This window comes from Oreochromis aureus, linkage group 13, assembly GCF_013358895.1.
Source record: "Oreochromis aureus strain Israel breed Guangdong linkage group 13, ZZ_aureus, whole genome shotgun sequence".
In the NCBI taxonomy this organism is placed as follows: Eukaryota; Metazoa; Chordata; class Actinopteri; order Cichliformes; family Cichlidae; genus Oreochromis; species Oreochromis aureus.
Window position 1 is genome coordinate 901,414 of NC_052954.1, and position 15,544 is coordinate 916,957.

A 15,544-nucleotide genomic window follows, 5' to 3' on the forward strand; every position below is an offset into this window, starting at 1 on the left:
AACAAAAAAAACAAACAAAAAGAGAAAACCCAAATCAGTAGATCTTGCCAAAATTAGTACTTGACATTGTTTATGCCCTTTATAATACAACCAGCTGAGAGTTAGGAGTCACTGTAACTACAAGTCCTCACATTGGGAGGAAAGCCTTGCTTGGCTTTTGCATCATGAAATAGAATCAACGTCTGCTTCTATAGATCTGAATGTGATGTTTCATCCAACTGTGCCGTGATGCAGTTATGGCACTGGAAAAATATCCTGACATTATTTTTATCCTGCACAAACTACTTTGTGCTTTCAACATTAGAGAGAGGGAAAATGAAATTGTGCAACTAAAATGAACCAAACAGATGAAGGACAAGTTGAATGTTTTGTTAACCAATGATAGACTTTTGGAATAAATAAAAAAAATACAAACATTTTAAAATCAGGGGGTGGGGGTGTCAGAAACAGCAGCAGGCACAGGCACATATTCACCAACCAATCAGCACACAATCTGTGTTTTGACATGTCGGCAGCACCTGGGTTTGACACCACTAGAAAATGAGCCAGGCTTTTAACATTGCAGGTGCACAGGTACTCCATATAAAGATGACTTCCTACCACACTGCACTGATTGGGAGGAAATGTAATCAGGCATGAACCAGGAGCAAATTTTCTAACAGAGTGGGGTCTCTTGTATGCAGGGTCTTTTTGCTAGTAGAGGAAAAACAGTGACTATACAGAGAGGCAGCTGGTTATTACACAGATAGCCTAGTGCTTTACTTACAATAGCTCGACGCCTGGGCTTTGACAGAGCAACAGCCTCTTGCTATTTGGAGCAGATGAAGAGCATTTTATTGTGCTAGCTTATCCATTCAATTCATCATTATAAGCAGGTACAAATAATGACAATTTACACAAACTTAAGAAATCCTTTTTTAAAAAAGCATTAATGAATTAAAAGATTTAAAATACATCAACACATCCTGCGGGGTAGTCCCATACTAGACTCAAGATAGGGTCTGGGACAGAGGCTTTAGAGCGGTCCAACAAAGAAGCCCTCACAAGCTGTTCCCCAAATACATCCTGTAGACAAAGACGGGTTTCCCACAGAATTCAATGCTAATTATGTGCGGCACCCTCACGCTTTTATAACATCAAGCTAAGCCAAATATACTTTATTCTATGACAGCTGTCATATCCCAGGCTATATCTTTTAAGGGATCATTACATGAAAAATATACACATTTACTATTTCTGTCAAAACAAATGACCTTGCTATGGAATAACAAGAAACAGAAGCAGCGTGTTTCAAAACTCTAAGTATTTTGAAAAGCAATCATGTGCAATAAAATGAGTGATGACCAAAAAGAAACAGAAACTGAACTGATCAATAAACAGAAAACGTCGAGTGCAAGTAGAGAACAAAGGAGGCCACACTCGTAAAGAAGGACCTGCAAACAGTAAAGATCTGCTGTGACCTGGGGCACAAAGATACTCGAGTCAGTGCACATTTAATCATCAGGGTGTTTAAAACTAAACAAAATCACACTAATCTTACAGTCCTAGGTTTATGGGAAGTTCTGTAATGGAGAATTTCCTGCGTTAGGAAACGCATTTCTTCTAACAAGAGCCACCAGTTCTTAAGGTGAGGAATTTCAGGAAGTGAGCCATCAGTGGTCAGTGAAACAAGTGTGTGCTGATTGGTTTCTGTTCTTGCAACAGACTGAAATGGTGTCAGATCCTTAGCGTACATTTTAATGTTCTTTCATGAAAAGAATGGCAAACGCCCACGCAAGAGTCTTTTTTCCTACTGACAAGCTAGCTGCTTAAACCTAATTAGAATGTGGATTATAGAACTGTTGCAAAAAATAACATTGATTTTATAGAAATTACTTTCATAGTGACAGATGAGACATTTGTTTATCGTGACTACATTATTACCAATAATTAAATCTTCACAAAGAAATGTAGTGCCTTGCTCCATGTCTTTTCATAGCACTAAATGACAGAATGCACCACTAAAACAAAGACAAGCCATTTCATGGGCTAATAGCTTTTGTCGCATTTGACATGAGAGAGACAAAGGCCTCTTAAAAGAAAGGACTTGGTCTGATGAGAAATCCTTTTTATTTGTTTATTTTCCTGCTCCATCTCTGAGTGGATTTTCAATAGCTGCTTCTCTTAGAGCTCTGTCACGTCGGTATCGCAGTGGAAAACCAGCTCAACACTGTGATCTTATAGACTACTTGATGGCTTGAAATGCTAACCTAAACTGCTTGGACGTTGTTCAAAGTATAGTGATGTTGGACTTTTCTTTAAACTAAGAGCAAGGGTGATTCTGAGTATGTTCAAGATTTGGTGAGTACAGTACGTTTTGGAGTTACTGCTCAGTAACTGTTTGGAATAGCAGGAAATAAAAAAAGCCAAAATATATGATTTTTTTCCTATTTTCAATAATATTGTCAACTTAGGTATCATTCTTGATGTTCCCACGGTTACTGACAGAGATTCAGTAACGATCGTGGCTCAAGAGGCGATCGTGGCTCAAGAGTTGGCAGTTCGCTTTGTAATCGGAAGGTTGCCGGTTCGAGCCCCGGCTTGGACAGTCTCGGTCGTTGTGTCCTTGGGCAAGACACTTCACCCGTTGCCTACTGGTGGTGGTCAGAGGGCCCGGTGGCGCCAGTGTCCGGCAGCCTCGCCTCTGTCAGTGCGCCCCAGGGTGGCTGTGGCTACAATGTAGCTTGCCATCACCAGTGTGTGAATGTGTGTGTGAATGGGTGGATGACTAGTTGTGTAAAGCGCTTTGGGGTCCTTAGGGACTAGTAAAGCACTATACAAATATAGGCCATTTACCATTTACCATTAATACTAACAAAGCTCAACTGTGGCCAAGTACGAACCTTGAACTGGGTCACTGGAAGAAACGCCAGCTCAATGAATGAATCAGTCTCCAGTAGAGGGGCTGGACTCTGTTCCGGTTTGGAACTGAACTCTATTCTTGAGTCTATTCTTGAACCCCTGTGCTTTGGGGGAAGGGACACCTGGCAGAGGCCCCGGTGCAAAAGATATTTAATTAGGATCGTCAACAGAACCTCTACAGCATTTTGAGGAAGGCTGGGGACATTGACTTCAAAGTGAGGCGGCTGAACAGACGTGTGTCTGCAAGATGGTTGGTGCCAGTTGTAGTGGTATGGTGGACACCAGACACCTCAGGGAGGCTCTATGGGAGCCCTATTAGGCTTGGTTAGTCTGTGGCAGCCCCAGTACCAGCGTTCCAAGAGGAGTGAAGTTCTTGAGGTGAAGCAAAACCTCAAAAGATGACTTTTCAGTCCCTGTAGATGAAATTCTGGCAAAAACCATCAGGCAACTCCAAGCAGGAAAGCGGTGTTCGACTCACGTGGTGTATAGTGTGGGTGAGGTGCTACTGACTTCAACAAAGGATGTAGTCAGGTGATGTGAGGAATACTTTCAGGATGTCCTCAATCCCACCAACATGCCTTCCTATACCAGAGTATAGAAACATAGGAGATGACTCGCCCATCACTGTGAACGACATCATTAGGATGGTTAAAGAACGTTTTGCTTGAAGGACTCCTGGGGTCCTTCAAGCAAATGAGATTCACTCCGAGTTCCTTACGGCCCTAGATGTTGTAGGGCTGTTCTGATTCACATGGCTTTGCAACAACAAATGAGAATGACCACTTGGGTAGTGGTTGCCATCTTTAATGGAGACTGGCTCAACTGGTCACTTCAAAAACCCCGTCCTTCAGCAGTTGGCAGCAGCTGGCAACTGGCAGAAGTAGCAGACCTGCCCTGGGCCTCAAAGGGGTGAAGTGCCCATATATTCTTATACTGTTCATCGGAGAAGTTTCTGCTTTTAGTTTTAGTACGACTGGTGTAACAATAACCTCACCTTTATCTGTGAATTGGCCATTGAGGATTGAGACAGGACACCCTTTTTTAACCTTTATGCTGCGCTCCTGCACCCCTAAGGATGTATTAAGGACAAAAAGTGTGCATGGGGGTCTGTCCAGTCTATTTTTGGTTTTGGTTTTTTTTGCAGACTTTGAGAATGCATTCAACTGTGTCTCCTGTGGGAGGTGCTTCGATAGTATGAGGTATCCAGTTAGTGCAAGCTATTTGGTCACTGTACAGCCATAGTAAGAGCTTGGTCTGCATTTCTGGTAAGTCAGACTCATTATCAGTGGGTGTTGTACCTCTGAAGGCTGTAGCAAAGCTACATGGCGAAAGGCTTTCACCTCGGTGGCCTTAGGATGCCATCTCTGCCTTATGTGGATGTGGCTCTGTTGGGTTCATAAAGTGGTGGCCTCCAGCTCACACTGGAGTGGTTTGCTCCCATCATATTTACAAACGCAAGCATCCACACTGCCCACCCACCCAGTGAGATAATGACAATACCCCATTAGGCTTTTATGGCAGAGTGACAAAAATGATTTTTCTTTAGCTCCCTCCTACAGACTTGGTCAAAACTGGCTTGAGACACAGATCCAATTTACCAATACCCATGGTAAAATATATTCTAGTATAAAAGCATAACCCACACATACACAGAGAGAGAGAGCTGTGCAGGAAGTGTGATTTTATCGTGGTGGAAGCAAAACAGCAAAAGTCAGAGGGAATTCATCCAAACGTGAAGCATAGTTTGGATCTTCTCCTGCTGGTTCAGTGAATTTTGGTCAGAGAGAGACGAAACCTGCAGCATCGGAATCTGTGAGATGTCAAAGGTTGCAGTACACTGATTACGTCTTACCAGGTAGCCATGTGCTCACAGTTGGACTACTCATGGACATGTTTTAGACGAACGCTTTACACAGTGACAGTTAATGTTCCTTACATAGTGACAAAAAATAATTTAATGACAAGCCAACTGCATTGTTGAGTATACTGATGGCTTTATTTAACTGTCGTAAGTCCTGAAACTGAATGTCTGTAGCCCATGTTTTAGCTTATCCGATTGGCTGAAGTCAGCCCATGGTAAAAAGGGACATATGTTTAATCCCATCATCTGCCAAGTATTTTCTTGAAAGCACCTCCAATTTTCAGCAGTTTTCAAAGACTTCTCAGATAGTTCTGTGTAGCAAAGTGAAGAACGATGACATGAAAGACCTTCACTGTTATTTTAGAGACATCTCGACACCATTTTGAAGCTCGTCAACAGACCAAGTTACAGTTGGCCCATCCATGCCGCCAATTATGCTTTCTTTGCTTCTTTGTTCTCTTGAGTCCAAGGTCCACTATCATGTTGTTCAAATTCCAGGATTTTAAATGAACTGCAGAGGACACCAGAAACTAAAGGTTTATTTTATGGGCCTATATTACTGGAACTCATATACATTAAATGATGTATAAATTCAATGGTTTTGTACTAAAGTCAATCTCACACACTACCTTTAGACTGGGACAAAGGCCTTGCCTTTCCCAAATATAAGCAGTATGTTGAAGACAAACGGAAACAAAACACATATCTCCTCCAGCCCCCAGCAGGGCTACACAGACACACTACACACTGTGAATGCAGCACCTGCACTATTTGAGAAACACACTTTTCCAAACAGTTACTTGAGATTATCATTTAGCTCTAAATTGCTGCCTCATCATAAGTGTGGACTGCTGCTGTTTGGTAATGTGTTTGATGAGACAAAAAAGACGGCAAAATTAGAGTATTTCAGAAGCAGGATTGTTCAATGTTTTTAGAAGATGGGTTTTATCACATGTTGCATCCTTTCTGCTTAGCTCTCAGATGGCCTGAGCGCCATTAAGTCATTTCCTTCCAGTTTGCTGAGAGGCTTTTAGTCCATGTTTGCTTCTCTGACACTTGCATAAAGAGCAGGAAAGAAAAAAACCATCACTGGCCTCATGGCTCAGGGCTTCTGCAGCAGCCCAGCCAAGACCCAACATCACACAGCTAAGTGGAAGAAGCACAAACCTTTTTAAAACACCATGCTCTGCTCCTAATTAGGGCTGCAACTATTCATCGAGTCATTCCAATAATATGATTATAAATAAACTCGATGCGGGACGCCTTCATCAAAGCTCCTGATCAACAAACTGACTTGAAGAAAGGAAACTTTATAGCTGCTCCATCCACCACTGTGTGTTAAAACCCGCAGTAACCAACAACACGTTGTATTCAAACATGCAAATGAACTGTTAACCTAATGTGACACCACCTTTAAATTCTACAATGTGCTAAAGGCTGATGGCATCCGTCCAATTTTACATGGAAGCCATACCTGCAGGAAACAGGGCTGAGTCTAAAGGGGGGCATGGTTGTACCAGACCATCAACATTTCGAGGCTTTCGTAACATTCTTAAAAGTCAAATAATATAAAATACTGTATTTAATTACATTACATTCATATTTGTAAATATAAAAATAAAAGCTTTTAGAAGCCATTAAAAATGTCCACTGGCCAGGTACACTTTTTTCTTTTTTTAGGCTGGTCACTGATTTATCATGAATATTAATTAATGTCTGCACCATCATAACATCTGTTTCAGCAGAAACAGAACCTCCAGAAACAAAGTAAAGACATATTAAATATAAAGATATATTTTTATGCCTTAGTTTAGACTGCATATAAATCCTATATGGACTTTCATATATATTTTTAAAAAAAAACACCCAGCGCGCCCCTGCGGGCGGTTTATCCTTCAAGCTCGGGTCCTCTACCAGAGGCCTGGGAGCTTGAGGGTCCTGCGCAGTATCTTAGCTGTTCCCAGGACTGTGCTCTTCTGGACAGAGATCTCGATGTTGTTCCCGGGATCTGCTGGAGCCACTCGCCTAGCTTGGGAGTCACCGCACCTAGTGCTCCGATTACCACGGGACCACCGTTACCTTCACCCTCCACATCCTCTCGAGCTCTTCTCTGAGCCCTTGGTATTTCTCCAGCTTCTCGTGTTCCTTCTTCCTGATATTGCTGTCATTCGAACTGCTACATCGATCACTACGGCCGTCTTCTTCTGTTTGTCTACCACCACTATGTCCGGTTGGTTAGCCACCACCATTTTGTCCGTCTGTATCTGGAAGTCCCACAGGATCTTAGCTCGGTCATTCTCCATCACCCTTGGGGGCGTCTCCCATTTTGACCTCGGAACCTCCAGGTTATACTCGGCACAGATGTTCCTGTACACTATGCTGGTTCAGTGAATGTATGTATGTACATATATATATGTATATGTATATGTGTGTGTATATATACATACATACATACATACATACATATATATATATACATACATATATATATATATATATATATATATATATATATATATATATATATATGTATGTATAAGAACAGGCCCCTGCACGGTATGTACCACCGGCAGATAGAGGAGGTGGCTGATATCCAGAAATCCTGCCAGTGGCTGGACAAAGCTGGACTGAAAGACAGCACAGAGGCACTAATCATGGCAGCACAGGAACAAGCTCTGAGTACAAGATCCATAGAGGCTGGGGTCTATCACACCAGGCAAGACCCCAGGTGCAGGCTGTGTAAAGATGCCCCTGAGACAATCCAGCACATAACAGCAGGGTGCAAGATGCTAGCAGGCAGGACATACATGGAACACCATAACCAAGTGGCCGGCATAGTGTACAGGAACATCTGTGCCGAGTATAACCTGGAAGTCCCGAGGTCAAAATGGGAGACGCCCCAAGGGTGGTGGAGAATGACCGAGCTAAGATCCTGTGGGACTTCCAGATACAGACGGACAAAATGGTGGTGGCTAACCAACCGGACATAGTGGTGGTAGACAAACAGGAGAAGACGGCCGTAGTGATCGATGTAGCGGTTCCGAATGACAGCAATATCAGGAAGAAGGAACACGAGAAGCTGGAGAAATACCAAGGGCTCAGAGAAGAGCTCGAGAGGATGTGGAGGGTGAAGGTAACGGTGGTCCCCGTGGTAATCGGAGCACTAGGTGCGGTGACTCCCAAGCTAGGCGAGTGGCTCCAGCAGATCCCGGGAACAACATCGGAGATCTCTGTCCAGAAGAGTGCAGTCCTGGGAACAGCTAAGATATTGCGAGGACCTCAAGCTCCCAGGCCTCTGGTAGAGGACCCGAGCTTGAAGGATAAACCGCCGCGCAGGGGCGCGCTGGGTGTTTTGGGTTTTTATACACACACACACACACACACATATATATATATATATATATATATATATATATATATATATACTGTGCATTTAAGAAACTATTCTTTAAATAAAATTACATTTCAATATGGGAAGTACATGCAATTAAAGTTTCTAGTTGTTTTTTTATAGATGTTGTATGAAGTTAAACTTAAAAACATTGCAATTCCTAAAATGGAAACCAATGAGCAGTAATAAATAATAAATATTGTCTTTCATTCTGAAAGACTGAATATTAATAAGAGACAAGTATTTGCTATCCGATTACTCAATTAATCGACGGAATTCTCGATCGATTCCTTCATTACTAAAATAATCGATAGTTGCTGCCCTAACTCTAATAATGCTCGGCCAACAACAAGAACAGAACAAGGAACATTTTAAGCTTTTCTTCACAGAATTTAACCGTTGTCAACCAGGCCTGGACTTACAGCAAAGAACCCCGAGTAGTTTATTCCAAACCCTGATACGGATCAGCAGAAGACAATAGGTATATGATCAATAACTGACATTTTGCAGTTGTGACAACATTTTATAATAAGAGTTAGTGTGGGTTAGGTCGTCCTTATGAGGCATTTGTTCAGGAATCTTAGTTTTATGCACCCATTTGCAGCTTTTGTGTGTCACATTATAGAGGAAATGTCTACATTAACGTAAAGGAAATCCAGCATAATGAGGTAAAGCCCAGGTATCGTTTCAAATGACTTATTGTACTGTAGATGAACTTTTCTCAGTTAATATTATTAAAATATGAGCACATGTGCGTTAAATGCACTTTTGTTTGGGAAAACAGACTTTTTAAATATTAACATATCAAGTATTGATGTAAACGATTAATTAATTAATTTAAAGCATTTACCAACCCCCATACTTTAATGTGTTCATAGAGATTTCTGCTATCATTTAAATGTTCTTATACGTTCTTAGCGTTTTGTGACAGTTACCTTCACCCTCCACTCCTGTTTAATTCAACTATGTTAATGAAGATGACTAAAAGCAGCATTTCAGAACACTTGAAGTTCACAACTTGGTTTAGAAATCAATTATTGTAATATTGGATTTGTCCTCTTTAGCTTCTGATGAAGTAACGACATCAACCTGCATGTGCTACTGTCCCTGTGTTTCCTCTACAGCCCAGCCAGCCACAGCCAGCCGGGTGGATGGTGACTGAGGGGGAAATTCCACAAAGAGAAGAACACGATCCCACTTTTAATAACTTTGAGCTGTCACTTTAAATAGGCCTCCACCAAAATCCTGACTTTAGCAAAAATGAATTACCAACAAATGGACTGACAGTTCAATTGTTTCCATTTTCTTTCTGTGAGATTAATAACTTAAAACAACTAAATATGCAACAGATGTGCTGCTGATAAAAATTTCACCTTTAGTTACAACCATACAAGAGCAAATAACTATACACATTAAAGATGGGAATCACCAGACACTCAATAATAAAATTTTTTAATCATATTTCACTCACAATATGACATTATTGTCACATTTGTGATATGCCACGTGCTGTAATAATTGGTATTGATCACCTTTTTCCACTGAAAATGATCTCTTCAAAGGTAAACTTTGCTGATATCTGTTTTAGCCAATAAGGTCAAGTTATCTTACTTCAATTAGTGTTTTGCTGACAATAAGATTGTCAAACATCGAGAGACTGTGACTAAAACCTGCCACAGACAGAGTCTGCTATCACTCATCAATTATATGGGGTGAAGCTGGCAATTACATGCAGTCTGTTTCTAATAATACAGTAATCGTCTGTCATAAACCTGTGAAAATTACAAATGTGTTGCTGTTTGCATAGACAGAAATTTACATTTAACAGAAATTTACATTTAACTATTAACTATTTATCAGGCACATTTAACATTTGCACAACCAGCTGACAGCCAGCTGAGCCTCAGACTAATGGGAACAATGTGTGGATGGAAAAATGATTTTGAAATCATTTGCAAACCTTTGACAATGTCAACAGTGACTGCAGTCAGTCCAAGCCAGACTGAATCTCTTTGCAGTTGCCTTCCTGTCTGTAACATTCTCACAGTATTTTAATTTAATGAAAACATATCAATATTAGGTCCCCTGTATAGATACTGTATTACCACACCTACCCATAACAGACAGGTGACAAATAAGAGTCAATGTTTTAGAAAATCTCTGTAAATCTTTTCATTTTCTACAGTTTTATGTCATAAAAATTACAAAGCAATGTCGAAATTCTTGTCATGAGAGCATGAACGTCAGCTTCCCTAACCACGGGCTGCCTCACTCATGTGACCCGATCACATGACAGATCATCCATCTGGCCCATACGACCAATAAGCTGTGTAATATACTGGCTGTAAAACACTGCAAAGACGCAAATATGACATTTTAAATTCGTGACCAGTTGAGTGTACCACATATCTCCGCACACGCTCATTTCATCTAATGAATACAGTTCCGAGACATTAGTGAAAGGCAGCATGCTAGCGTGGCACACTGCTGTTTGACAGAAATGACATATTCTCAAACGCAGCATGTACAGCAGCAGTTAGGCCCATTTACCGAATTACTCGCACTTAATTATTAATATTTATAAAACAAAAGCTGGTTTGTTTAACAGCCTGTGTACAGCACCATAGGTGGATAGTTAGCTAACGCTAATGCCCTCTAATGCTGCGTCCCCGTTCAATGGGATGTCCAAGATTAAGCACAATCTTAAACGTTTATATTTTCACGCTACACATTCACCTATTGCACGAGTCCGTCAACATACTGTCCCTTGTGCCATTTTAAAGGCTACATTTATTCACTGGGTCACAGTTATCCCGTATCCTACCGCAACTACACCTTTAGAGCTGCTAGTTTGCATTAGCAACGTACTTAGCCTGGGCTGAGAGATGTAGTTCCTGGTCACAGCCTGGGTATGTGTCCTCGAAGCCGCTGCCAGGCCGTTCACATCCATCGCCCTGTTTGCCACCAGTGTTGCCATTGTCGGATAAGGTACGGAAACCTAAGAAATCTGACGCTGGTTGACGTGCTTTGCTAAGAGCTACTGAATGACAGCAGAGCGCGAGTCATGTGACACACAGGAAACGGATGTTTGGTAAAGGCCATGGAGTCAGCGGGTGCGCGCAAAGCTGAAACAGTGAGAAGTAGCTGCTTCTCACAGAAACGTAATGAATGTACAGTAAGTAGCAAACGATTAGGAAAGAAAAGCTAACAGCAAGGCTGTTTAACTTGAACTGAAAGCATTTTCTTTGTAGGTGTAGGATTCCACAGTGGGATATTTGGATTCGTTAAGTATTTAAGATTAAATTTAGATCATGTCATTACAGATCGTGAAGGTAACATATATTTTACAACCTACTAGGAAACAAATCCAATACCTAAAATAATTATTGCAGAAGAAAAACATTATGAAAAAGTTAAAAAATAAACTAGGATAAAATGTGATATTAGTTATTATTTATAAAAACAGCGCTCACTGTGAAGGAATGAAGAAATCACTGCCTACATTGTAAAACTGACCTGACGGCTGGCTACAACTGAATATGAAAAAGATTTTAATAAATGATTGTAAAAGGGAAAAAGTTCAAATTTATCATATTATCCATATCTGCCAGCAGCCTCTCTTATCACACTACTCTTCCTCAGTCTGCATTTCTTAACCTCTTTAGTTTTACTATTCATGCTATCATATTTTTCAGATTAGTTCTCCAAACTCTGGACTCTACTAGGTTTATTTGTGGTTCCCCAACTACTCTGCACAGCCAGAAACCTGCCTGGTTCTTCATGTGTTTCTGTAATGACTCAATATTCCATCGGAAACCACTGACATGACGACGAGGAACCTCCTGACTATGAATGAAGGGTTTCACCCCAAGTCCCGCACCCTGAGGCTGCGGGACTTGGGTACGCTAAGCGGAAGGAAAGAGGCCGGGGACTGATAAGTGTCAGTACCACAGTCCAGGATGAGACAAAGAACATCCACAAATACATCAGATCAGAGACAGTGATGGGAATAATGGTGTTATAAGTAATGGTGTTACTTTTTTCAGTACGGGCAACATTCAGACAATCACTTTTTGGCACAACACCTGGAGCTCAGGGGGCAAAACAATCACCTGAGTGCTGCTCTTTGACTGAGGAAGAATAAAGTAGTCGTGGTAAGCCAATCACATGACCACTTTAAGATGACAAAGCAACAAGGTGATATATACCAGTTTTTAAATTGTGTTGATGGGCCACGTAAAACCAGAGTCATGATAAAGAAGATATACGCGGCGTTTTTTCCTCAATAGTTTCGTCACGTTTACTGTCTAAGGACAGCGCTAGCGAGCACTCTCTGCTTATGAGCAAAAAATAAAAAGACAAAACAAAAAACTGCCCGTTTGTGTTGGTGGAAAATTGTACCATGTCGACCAATCAGAAAATGATATGGCAACATGACATTTGGTTGTTTAGGAAGAGGGGGAAGTTTTAGGAGTGACGGCGAGAGAGAGAGAGAGAGAGAGAGACTGAGTTTTCAGATGTGAGAGATTTGTGACGTTTAGCGTGTTTGGAGTGTGTAGTTAGTGTGTAATGTTGTGGATAGTTTTGTGTTGTGTGTCAGAACAATGAGGTGACTGCTAATTTGTGTGGCATCTTATTGAATGCAGAACACCTGATTGTTCTGTAAATAGTTTGAAATTGTTATTTAAAAAAGGGTAAAAGGTAAATGGATGCAAATAACTTTGTTGTTTGCAAAACTTGTGCATATGATTTTAAAATTGACAATTTATATTTGCGTTTGAAGTTATGAAATATGATTCATTAATGTTTGTGGTTGTTACAGTAAAAAATATAACTTTTCTACTCAGATTGTATGTTTTTTATCTGATTTTAGATCAATTGTGTTAATACAGTATGTCAGAATGAAAACATGACTGTAAATTCAGACACGTGAGGTTGTGCTGAAAAGCATGATACGAAACAAGGCAAAGTAAACAGTTTTTAAAGGTGAAATGTGGAGAGAAAATCAAAAGTAGTTAAAAATGGCCAATTATACCCTGGACCCCAGAGGGTTAACCTTTTTTTTAAAGTAACGCAATAGTTACTTTTCCATAGTAATTAATTACTTTTACAATATTGTAACACAGTTACTAACTCAGTTACTTTTTTGAAGAAGTAATTAGTAACTATAATTAATTACTTTTTCAAAGTAACTTTCCCAACACTGCTGTGAAGAGATTTTTTAGGATTTTGGGATTTTTATTATGTTATGCTTAAAAGTACGTTTCATTATCTAAATGTGTTTGCAATACAGGAAAGCTCCTGACAACTGCTCAGTGAATACCTCAGGCAGCAGAAACACGAGGGAGACGAGGAACCATCATGGAAGGACAGGCCCCTGCACGGTATGTACCACCGGCAGATAGAGGAGGTGGCTGATATCCAGAAATCCTACCAGTGGCTGGACAAAGCTGGACTGAAAGACAGCACAGAGGCACTAATCATGGCAGCACAGGAACAAGCTCTGAGTACAAGATCCATAGAGGCTGGGGTCTATCACACCAGGCAAGACCCCAGGTGCAGGCTGTGTAAAGATGCCCCTGAGACAATCCAGCACATAACAGCAGGGTGCAAGATGCTAGCAGGCAGGACATACATGGAACACCATAACCAAGTGGCCGGCATAGTGTACAGGAACATCTGTGCCGAGTATAACCTGGAAGTCCCGAGGTCAAAATGGGAGACGCCCCCAAGGGTGGTGGAGAATGACCGAGCTAAGATCCTGTGGGACTTCCAGATACAGACGGACAAAATGGTGGTGGCTAACCAACCGGACATAGTGGTGGTAGACAAACAGAAGAAGCAGCTGTAGTGATACAGAAGTCCTGGGAACAGCTAAGATACTGCGCAGGACCCTCAAGCTCCCAGGCCTCTGGTAGAGGACCCGAGCTTGGAGGATAGACCGCCCACAGGGGTGAGCGGGGAATGTTTTTATATACATGTGTTTTTTTTAACCACCATTTGTCTTTGACATCTTATTTTTCTAATGAAATGGTTTGTTTCCTTGAAAGTAAAACTCATCTTAAAAGGATGCATTAATAGGAACTCGCAAGTAGAGTGGTGAAGCATATTATCCTTGTTGTTGTCCAACCCAGATGTAGGTTTAAAACCAAAGTAATCACAAATGTGCAGTGTGTCCTGGGAAGCTGATCAGATGGAAGCCCACGTGGATGTGAGCAGAGATCGCGTTTGGCCAAAACACTCTATATTCAGTGCGATTCTTACACCCACTAAAAACAGAGTGTTAGCTTGGTACAAAAAGCCTCTGCAAGCTTTTAATGATTTCTGTCATTTAGAAAAAGACTGTTTGCTGCAGTGGGTTCTGGTTTTCCTTTTCTTGTGTTTTTTAACCGTTTTTACTGGATTCCTTTTTTATTTCACCTCAGTGTCACAGTTGTCCCTCCAGCACTGACATTGTTCATGAGATATTTAAAATGTGATAGAGATGAAAACTGGCTCGCAGCTTAAAGAACAGCTGTTTCTAATGTGCTCTTCGTGTGTTTCATCTCCCTACCGCTCTCTCTCTCTTATACACACTCACGTCCACAAACACATATTCGGCAGCACAATGTCCTGCTGAGTGTACTGTTGAGTGAAAGCTAAAATGACATGATTGCACACATTTTCTCTTTAAAATTTTTTGCTTTGCTGTTTTCTCATTTTGGAAGCTCTGATCCATTCTCCTTTTCACTGTGTGTCCTGTCCAGTAGCTATAACTGAAGGTGTTTTTTTTAACCATGGCCCTTTCACAATCAACGCACCGGCAGTTGCACAGAGCATACACATCTACACAGCTCTCTCACAGTAGAAAAGCACTACAGATTGAAGTGGTAAGTACTGCCATGGTGAGGCTGACAGCAGCCCCTAGAGAGCTCATCAAAATGTTTCAGGCCGCATGCAAAAAATAGCAAATTAATGCAAGTGAAGGGCTTCTGCCTACAGGAGCATTGCCCTCATTTTAGAAATACCATTTTCCCCCCCTGAGTCTTTTATGATGAGTTCAGAGTGTTATGATTTCCCTCAAACTCCTCAGATCTACCCATCTAGGAAAATAGGTGTCAAAATACTCATGCAATTATTTTGCATGTTGATGTTGTTGAAGGGCTCAAACAGTGTCCTGAATTGTAAACTGCATTGTAACAAACTACTGCAAATAATGTGGTAAACTATGTTACTGTTGTATCTAATAATCTTACTGTTATCGTTTTTTTAACAAATGGAGAAATGATCACTAACATTTGTTTCCAGTGCTCTGATGCAGTCCCGTCAACCTCACATGCTGCGACTGGAGAATAAAGTTAACCAAAATTCACTCTGTCACCTTATGTTGTGCATTGTCATGCTGTGCTATG

At 41.0% G+C, this 15,544-nt stretch overlaps 1 protein-coding gene across 1 annotated transcript in view; it reads right to left on the reverse strand.

Moving 5' to 3' along the window:
- atp6v1ba (ATPase, H+ transporting, lysosomal, V1 subunit B, member a) overlaps window positions 1-11,235 on the reverse strand; it is a 42,740-nt gene extending 31,505 nt beyond the window's left edge. Inside the window, exon 1 of the mRNA XM_031755017.2 lies at window positions 11,022-11,235. Within this exon, the coding sequence (XP_031610877.1) occupies window positions 11,022-11,130 (109 nt within the window). The 5' untranslated portion in view covers window positions 11,131-11,235. The remainder of the gene's footprint in view (window positions 1-11,021) is intronic.
- Window positions 11,236-15,544: the final 4,309 nt, after the last annotated feature.